General features: G+C 49.1%; 1 protein-coding gene across 1 annotated transcript in view; it reads right to left on the minus strand.

The window, feature by feature from the left end:
• The window catches only part of CABP1 (calcium binding protein 1), a 21,486-nt gene extending 16,472 nt beyond the window's left edge, over positions 1 to 5,014 (minus strand). The window contains exon 1 of the mRNA XM_003789909.2: positions 4,303 to 5,014. Within this exon, the coding sequence (XP_003789957.1) occupies positions 4,303 to 4,950 (648 nt within the window). The 5' untranslated portion in view covers positions 4,951 to 5,014. The remainder of the gene's footprint in view (positions 1 to 4,302) is intronic.
• Between the last annotated feature and the right edge of the window lie 4,723 nt (positions 5,015 to 9,737).

A 9,737-nucleotide genomic window follows, 5' to 3' on the forward strand; every position in this document is an offset into this window, starting at 1 on the left:
AAAAAAAAAAAAGGGCTGAATGGTGAGGACGTCCCTAGGGGAGTGAAGCATGTTGTTTGCCCATCCACCCCTGTACCCCCTCCCCCAGCTCTAGCCCTATCCACTTGGCAATCCCTGGGTCTCCAAAAGCCACACGTTGCATTCTGGAATGGAATAATAGGATCAGAGGGATGAGAAGGATAAACTCATTGCTGATTATTCCTGATTAGGAGGGAAGCTGGCCTTTGGCCCTGGCCACTTTTACTACCAGCATTTGAACTTGCATGACAGCCCAGTGCTAAGACATTGGGGAAAGATGGGTTGTAACATAACAGGTACTTAGATGCTTCTGACAAACAGGGAACACACTACGTGACTTCCCACCAAACCAGCATGGTACACACAGCACAGGCATGTATGTTTGGGGATATCAACACCACGATGATATTACTTCTTATTACAGTCCTGCCATTTACTTACTGTGTGACCTTTGGGCAAGTCACTTTCCTCCCTTGAGCCTTCCTTGGCTATTAAAACAAGGGTTGATGAAGCTAATCTTCACAGGTTGCTGTGAAGGTAAGATAATGAGAAGATACTTTGTCCACTGCCCATTCGGCTCTAGGCTGAGGTCTCAAGTATCCTGTACTTCCCCCAAACAACTTGGGCAAATCCAGACATCTTTGATGCAGCCATTCCCATCACCCATAATTGATGTTAACCACAAGGTGACCTTTGTTTTCTCCCTTCCGCAGCCTCAGGGAGAAGGCCATAGGAGCTCAAGCCCTCTCAGAAAGAAGTAGGCAAAGACTTGACCCAAACAGGAAGAAAACATATATCCCTTATCCTAGGAACACAGGCCTAGTGCAATTAAATCTTCTGGGACCCAAACCATCATAGCCTCTCTCCCCATCTAAACCCCAGGAACCGGGTGGAACTTGTGGCCCAAAGGAGTAGGGCGCCAGCCCCATATACCAGAGGTGGCGGGTTCAATCCCGGCCCTGGACCAAAAAACTGCAAAATATAAATAAATAAATAAAAATAAACCCCAGGAACCATCAAAGTCCAGAAGCTGGTGATATCATTCATTCATTCTCTCACCAAATACTGCAATCTTGCTATGAATGAAGCACTACGGGAACCGGGCTAGTCCATGCAAGTCAGAAGAAATGTTTCTTTAGCAGGAAAAAAAGGAAAGGATGGGAAAGAGTTGTGGGTTTTATTTGCATTTGCCTCCTCTACAAGCCAGTTTTTTTCTGGTGCTTAGGGTGCTTAGGAGCAGAAAGCCTGTTTCTTAAAATAGTCTTCCAAGACCCAAAGCCCCAGGTCATGACTATTCTGAGTTAATTTCTTACATCATACCTTCTCTAGGCAGCTGGGTGGCATGTCCTTTGCTAGCCACAAAGAAGGAACTAGGGAAGGTCCTTTGACATTCAGCTCCTTCCTTTATTAGCTTTCCTCACCTGGCTCAGAGTCAGCTTTCAAAGTACCTTACACAGGCCCTCATTCAATTATTCTATTAATAACAGCAATAACATTAATGAAAGCTGCCCTTTATCCAGCACCCACTATAAGCCAAGCATTTGATATCCTTAATCTTGTATAAGCCTTGTAATAACTCTGCAAGGCAGTTTTTGTCAATCTCATTTCTAAAGAAACCGAGACCAGAGAGAGAAAATAACATGCCCAAGGTTACAAAGATAGAAAATAACAGAGCTGGGATTAGAACCTGCAGCTCTGCTACATCTCAGGCAACCATTCCATGCCTTAGCATCAGAACCATGGTATTTCCATGCAGGCAGTAAGGATGCTGTATGAGGTCACTGGAAGAATCCAAATTCCTGTTTCCCCTAATGTAGTGTCTATCTTGGTACTTCAGCGTCACCTTGAACCTTGGCTCTCCCAGACTCTATTATAAATGGAAAGAAGAAGCCCTTGGTAGCTAGTCAACAATAAGGACAACAACAATAATAACTAATACTGACAGAGTCCCTCCCCTGGATCATGATCTACAAAAACAAAACAAAACAAAACAAAAACTCCATATTTCAATTAATCTCCCAAACACCTGATTACCCCTATTTTTCAGGTAAAGAAAGAGATTTAATGAGGTTAAGCAATTCACTTAAGATAAAAAAAGAAACTTGAGAAGACATAAAAAATACACTTTGCCAGGGCTATATTTTGCCATAAGCAGATCCTATCTGAAAGTTCTTGTATTCCAAACCCTGTTCCCCTTCCTTTGGTCCCAGACCTGTCTCTAAGGCCAGAAATCTCAATGCAGAGAGAAGGAAGGAAAGACTAATTCATCTCTGTCACATGAGAGTGGAGGCTCTGACACAAAAGTCCCAGCCTGGGCTTGTTCTTGTTTAAGCAGATGCCTTAGAGGTATCAGCAGGAAACCCAAACTGAAATGTGCTGGGCTTTAAAGAAAAGCCTGCAGCTCCAAGAGGCAAGAGCTTCTAGAGAGAGGTAGTAAATATTTGATGGGACCTTCCAGCTCCTCCTGACTCAGGTGACCCTGGTGACATTTCAGAACACAGGGCTGGAGGATATTCTTCATTTAATGACTCGGAAATTGGAAAGAAGGACAAAACCATGTAGTTAAAATGCTCTGAGCCCAGAAAGGGCCCATATTGGCAAATTCTGCAAACCAGAAAAGAAAGGGCTGTTTTTCTAGGAGCTGAATCATATCACCAGCAAACCGGATACCCATACTGCTAGATTATAAGCTCCCAAAGAGCCAGAACCCTGGCTATCTTGTTCGCTGTTGTCTCATTCATGTTTAGCAAATGTCTGGGCAAGTAGGTGCTCAAGAAATATTTGATAAATGAATGGGTTGATATCACCCATTCAACAACACAGCATTGGCAATGCAGCCCAGGTCCACAGACCACTCCTGCCCTTACAGCATACACCTTCCCAGTAACATACAAACCACGGCAGTGAACTCCCTTGACACATCACCTCTAACTCTCACAGCTCCACATCCAAATCTCTACTCTGGAGAACTCTTTCCAACTAACTCAGCTAACAAGGACTCCCTGCAGGAACAAAGGAGCACACTGCTGCCCTATCACCCCACACAGCAGCCCTGTGCAACCCAAATCCACGTGCAGCTGCCTTCATGTCAGACCTCCACCAGCAGCAGCCACTGCAGAGTAGTATTTTGAAAAGAAATGTGCAGATCTGAAGCAAAACACACATGCCCTCCTTGGAATTCTGCTCCAGCATGGCAAGCCAGGAGCTTGAAACAGCTTCATTACACTAGATCTTGGCACATAAAGGCTTGGGGCCCCCACTTCTCCCATTAACCATGCAAATCCTCTGATCAGATCTCTGCATTATACCCTTCTTTGGCTGTCCCAAAACTGCTCTGCACTGTGCCAATGAGTTTGACTTGATTAAAGACTCTGAATTAGAGGAAACCCTGGCTTTGCTCCAGAGTCCACAGGTTCCTTTCTGTGAGGCTCTCTCTCCAGCCACACAACCCCAAACTTCCCAAACTGTATACCTGGCTTGTGACTACAGAGCTCTTTTTAAAGAACTGATGCAACCTTTGAGGGAAGAGCCTGCAACCCTTGAGGGAAGAGGTCTGGGGAAAAGAAAAGGAGACACTGGTGATCTCTTAGTGGCCCATCTGACCCTAGAATGCACACTAGTTTAGGCCAGGGTTCTCTGGCTGGTAGTCCACGTTCAACTGCCCAGTGGCATCCCCAGAGTGAACCTCCTTAAAACACTCCAAAGTTCCAGTTTGAGCCACAGCTCTGTACAACCCCTCCATTCCTCCCCCAGACACCTCTTCTCTTCCCTCATATTTCTAAATCCCCTAACTTTTCTCAGGCCCTTGGGGATACACTTTTCCCAGGCCTTTGCTCTATGGGGGCAATAGTTAGGGCCCGGTATCCCCAGAGTCTGTGCGCTCTGAGGCCCCCTCTCTTGACCTCCAAACTCCAAACCCCTTGCTTTCTTGGATTGCTCCCTGGCGGTACTGGCCAGAGGCCAAAAGAGTGGGTTTGGCGCCACCTGCTCAGAGCGTCCTTTTTCGAACCCCACAAGTCTTCAGAAGGGTTGTGGAGGTTTCTCCCTTCCAAGGACTGACCAGTTCCGGCAGGTGCGAGGGAAGAAGGGCGCGGGGCCTCCTCCTGAAGAGGCCCGGAGCGTGGACAGCGCACAGGGTGCTGAATCAGGCACCAGGGAGGACCAGGTGAGCAGCGGCGTAACCCGCAGGGGGCCGCCGGGAGCTGCAGGAGGGCTGTGGCGCGCGGCCGCGGCAGGGTCCCGAGCGCCTTTCCCGGGAGCGCGGACGGGAGGCGCGGCCCTTACCTGGCCGAAGGCGGAGCTGAGCATGGGGCGCAGCCGGTGGAGGAACGGGTCCGCCTCGGACGCGGCGGCTTGAGCGGAGTCCCCGCGGCCCCGAGCTCGCAGAGAGCCGCGGAGGCCGAGCGCCGGGGACAGACCCCGTTCCTCCCCATCCCTCCCGCGGGCGGGTGGTAGCGGCGACTGCGGCGAAGGTCGGGACACCGCGGCCGGCAGCGCCTCCCGGGGCCTGCAGTGCGCCTGGGGGAGCCGGCGGCAGCTCCCCCGCGCGCCCTCCTCCCGCGGCGCTGGTCGGCACAAGGGCCTCCGCGAACTGGGATCCCCGGACGACGGCGGCGTGCTCGGACAGGCGCCGGGCAACCGGCGGCCGGGCAGCCCCGGCTCCCGGGCAGGGCCGTGGCGGGGAGCCCGGCTGCCCCCGCTCCCCGCCGCCGCCTTCAGCAGCGACGTCTTGGACTCGCTTTTAGCGATGTGCGAGCTCATCGCGGCGGAGCCCGCGCTCTCATGGCCCGGCGGGGGCGGCACGGTGCGGCGCGGCGCGGGGCCCCCGGTGGGCAGAGAGTGGGGCGCCCGGCGAGGGCCAAGCCCGAGGACGCGCTGGAGGCGGGCGCCGTCCCCCGGCCGCTTAAATGCGGCCCCGTCGCCGCCGCCCATGTGACAGCGCAGCCTCTACGCCCGGAGCCCGAGTTCCCGGCGGCTGGCAGTGCAGATCTGGGGGGGCTGCCGGCTGTCCCCAGAGAGCCCACCCCCGGCTCCCGGGCGGCCCAGGTACTGTCGCGCCCCGCCCCTTTCCCCGCCCCGCCCTCGGGGAGCCCCGCTTCCGGGCGGCCCCTGGCGGCGAAGCCGGCGCTGCGGCGCTGCGCCGCGAGCTTGAGGGAAGGGGCTTGGTGACTGGCCCCAAAGAGGGCAAGACTGTGGAGGGTCTTCAGCAGCCCTAACCACGCCTGGAGGTTCCCATAGTGCCCTGAAACCGCCCGAACTTCCAGAGATGCAGGCAGGATGCACTTCCCGGGGGGTGCAACTTTGGCAATGAGGATGAGGGGCAGGGAGAGACCCAAGAAGCATGAAGGCACTTTAAGACACCACTGCGTACAAACGCAGGAGCCAGAATGGCCTGGAAGGACACTGCTGGGAGAAAAGGCTCCACTCTATGGGGGAATTCATCCACTCCCAACACCATACAGTAGGACTAGGATGGCCCCGGTAAATCAGCCACAGGATTTCAGTTCTCAGAAGAGAAGCCAGGTGGCATCTGTATTACGTGGACTGGGCAGCGCCTGGTGATGATCAAGTCTCAGGTAGGAGCCATTTGCTGCCCCTTTAGCTTTTATGTCCCCCCTACCCTTGTGCCCTTCTAGATGCTTGAGAAATTCTTGTCCTTTGGTGGGCAGTCAGGGAGTCACTCAGGTGTGGTTGTGCCACTTACCACCGGGTTAATTTGGGCAAGTGTCATCAACCCTTCTGAGTTTTGTTCTCTTATGTAAAATGCTGATAATAACCATAACTAATTCCTTGGTAACATCAGATGTCACCATGCACATAAAAGGTCTAGCCTTCAGATAAACCAGTTTACTTCCCTCTGCACCTCATGAGGCCCCATCTACCTCTCTTGATGCTTGAAATTCAAGTCCCCAGAGTGAGGCCTGGGGGAACTCCCAGGCTCTTCTTGTTCTGATCTCTGGCCTTGGTGCCATCACAGTCTGGTCACTGCTTAGGTTCATTGAAAGGAATTACAAACAGACCGCCAATATTATACTTCACTCATGCCGGAGGTTCAACCTTCTTGTGTCTGCTGCTTTTTCTTACCTATATGCAAGGAATTAAGAAATGAAAAATGAGATGGGCAGAGAAAGCAACTACCCAGAGGCCAAAGTGAACTAGGAGCTACTGTAAGGGACTGAATCGCCATATCAAAGCCACTCAGGTTCCTAAAGCACAAATACTCAGGCAGGCTGAAAGCTCATTGCAATGTCTGATCAGATATGCAGGGTGTCAAGGGCCAGTGTGAGTCAATCACTGTCTTACCTGTTCCAGCCCCTCAGAATAATCAGTATTTGGCAGGATTAAAAATAAATGTACATTCAATATAAATCACAAGAGATAAAGTACCTTACCAGAATCCCTCAAGAGCTGATAAGAAGCAAGGGGCTGATGGATATTCTAAATCCCTGCTGTGCCACTCTTGGTGACCTTCTGAAATTCCCTAAATATTCCTGGGCAAGACCTCTGTCAGTAATTAGTTTCTGAAAAAGTGAGAGATCTGCTTACATTGCCTATGATTACTAAAGTAAATAAAAAATCAAAATTAGGTTCACAAAGCAAATGTATGAAACACCTGCCTTCATAGCCCAGATAATCTTGGCTATATGCCAGGATTCCATTCCATTTGTAAAATGTACTAATTTGGTCATTTATTAATAATTTGGGTCCCTCTGATACAAAGATTGATCCATTCATTGAATGTGTACTTGAGGGCCTGTTATTTGCTAGGCACTGTTCTGCAGTTATGGTGGAAAACAAAACAAAGTCTCTATCCTCAGCAACAAACAAACAAATATAGGCTCTGCACCTGTAGTTCAAATGGCTAAGGCGCCAGCCACATACACCAGAGGTGATGTGTTTGAATCCAGCCCTGGCCTGCCAAACAACAATGACAACTACAAGCAAAAAATAGCCAGGCGTTGCAGTGGGCGCCTGTAGTCCCAGCTACTTGGGAGGCTGAGGCAAGAGAATCGCTTAAGCCCAGGAGTTGGAGGTAACTGTGAACTGTGATGCTACGGCACTCTACCCAGGGCGACAGCTTGAGGCTCTGTCTCAAAAAACAAACAAACAAACATATAAATGTGTGGAACATTAATGGTGACAAACTGGTGGTTTCAGTGTCAACTTAAAATGAAGCAGGTTGCTAGGCGCAGTGGCTCATGCCTGTAATCCTAGCACTCTGGGGGGCTGAGGTTAGCGGATCACTTGAGCTCATGAGTTCAAGACCAGCCTGAGCAAAAGCAAGACCCCATATCTAAAAAAATAGCCAGGTGTTGTGGCGGGCCTGTAGTCCCAGCTACTTGGGAGACTGAGGCAAGTCTTTGGGCGCTTGAGGCCAAAAGTTTGAGGTTGCTGTGAGCTATGACATCATGGCACTCTACCTAGGGCAACAAAGTGAGCCTCTGTCTCAGAAAAAAAAAGTGAGGGAGAAATAAAGCAGGTAAGAGCGTAAGGGCTTAGTGGAGGGTGCTATTTTTGGCAGTGGTTACAGAAGGCCTCTCTGCAGAGGGAACATTTGAGCAGAAACCGAAATGAAGTGAAGGAGCAAGTCAAGTATATATCTAGGGGATGAGCTTTCCTGGCAGGAAAGATGGTTCAAAAGTCCTGACAATTTCAAGGAGAAGCAAAGACTAGGGTTGCTAGAATGAGCGAGGGAGAAAGTGGTGAAGATGAAATTGGAGGGGACAGAAGGGCCAAATAACAACTGAGAGCTTTGAGTTTCTTCTCAACAGGAAGGGTAGGTTTGGAGTAGATGAGTGGCATAACATTATTAAAGCATCACTGACTGCTTTGCAGCAAGTCAGCTGTGGGCTACCAAGCATGGAAATTCAGCGTCAGTCAGGTGCCATTCCATGGTACAGGTGAGAGATGAGGGTTGCTGGATTAGAATAGAGAAATGGTGGAGATGGCCAGAAGTGGATGGATTCGGGAAATATTTTAGTTTTGTTGTTGTTGTTGTTTTGAGACAGACCCTTGGTAGAGTGTGATAGCATCACAGCTCACAGCAACCTTGACTGTTGGGCTCAAGCAATTACTCTTGCCTCAGCCTCCTGAGTAGCTGGCCACCACACCAGGCACCCACCACAGTGCCTCCCTAGTTTTTAGACATGAGGTCTCCCTTTTGCTCAGGCTGCTCTTAAACTCCTGAGCTCAGGCAATCTACCTGCCTCAGCCTCCCAGAGTGCTAGGATTTACAGTTGTGAGCCACTTTTGTGCCAGGCCTGAGGAGATGTTTTAAAGAATGGTAAGATTCAGGCTGGTGGCTGAATGGTGGCTCACACCTGTAATCCTAGCACTTTTGGAGGCTGCGATGGAAATATTGCTTGAGGTCAGGAGTTTAAGACCAGCCTGAGAAAGAGCAAGACTCTTGACATTATGAAAAAAATAGAAAAATTAGCCGGCATGGGGGTGCACATCTATAGTTACAGCTATTTGGGAGGCTGAAACAGGAGGACAGGAGGATCACTTGAGCCTAAGAGTTTGAGGTTGCAGTAAGCTATGACAAACTGCACTGTAGCCTGGTCAACAGAGTGAGACCCTGTCTCAAAAAAAAAAAAAAAAGGTACAATTCAGTCCTTGCTCTCAAAGAATTTGCAAAAAAAAAAAAAAAAAAAAAGAGGGGAGAACCAACTGTATTATAGTGGGAAACATTCAATAAAAGATTATAAGTTGCCTCTCCTCCTCTCTCTCCTCTTCTTTCTCCTCTTCACTCTCCTCTTCGCGCTCCTCTTTTTCTCTCCTCCTTAGTGCTGCTCTGCAGCATCCCTCCCCCACCAATAAAGACCTTTCGTTAAAAAAAAAAGATTATAAGTTGCGTTACATGTGAACATCAAACAGGACTTTTCAGGGTGTTAGAAAAAGCATTGGAGGAAGTGACGTTTGAGCTGCTTTTGGCAGAAGTGCAATTCCACCAGATGGATAAGAAAGGCAAAAAGAAGGTCATTCTAAGCACAGGGCATAGCACAAGTAAAGTCTAGGGAGCATGAACCTGCATGAAGTTTTAAGGAATCACTGGGCATCTGAGGGAGGAGGGTGCATATGGGCTATAAGAGATGATCCTGGAAAGGTAGTTTTGAACTAGACAGTGAAAGATCTTGAATGCAACATTCAGGAGTTTGTACTTTATTCTACAGACAATGGAGAATCTTTGAAGGTTTTATGAGTGTACATAGGACCCAAGCAGACCAGCATTTTTGAAGATGTTGCTGATGCATTGTCAGGTGGGCTACAGGGACACTGAAGAAGGCAAGCCAGTGTGGTTCATTCATTTAACAAAAAATTACTGAGTGCCCACCAAGTGCTTAGCATAAGGAATAGGAAGTAAATAAGTGAAGGTCATGCCTTTCTTCATGGATTTTAAGTGTGGTGAGGAGGTAAAGAAGACTAAATGTAGAGGCTCAATCGGATTCAGGAAGTATTTCAGAAATACCATCATTAGGACATGGAAAATCTTGGATGTGGAAAATGAGAATGGCTGGCCTTACCAATTATGAAATATAATACAAATACAGTTGATAGAAAATATCCTGCCATGCAGAAATAATTTTATAAGAATCCTTTTGGACTGTACATACCTTTAGAGTTTTTTTTGTGTGTGTGAGGCAGAGCCTCAAGCTGTCCCCCTAGGTAGAGTGCCGTGGCATCTCAGCTCACAGCAACCTCCAACTCCTGGGCTCAAG

Source organism: Otolemur garnettii, unplaced genomic scaffold, assembly GCF_000181295.1.
Source record: "Otolemur garnettii isolate 467f Iridium unplaced genomic scaffold, OtoGar3 scaffold00038, whole genome shotgun sequence".
Lineage (NCBI taxonomy): Eukaryota > Metazoa > Chordata > Mammalia > Primates > Galagidae > Otolemur > Otolemur garnettii.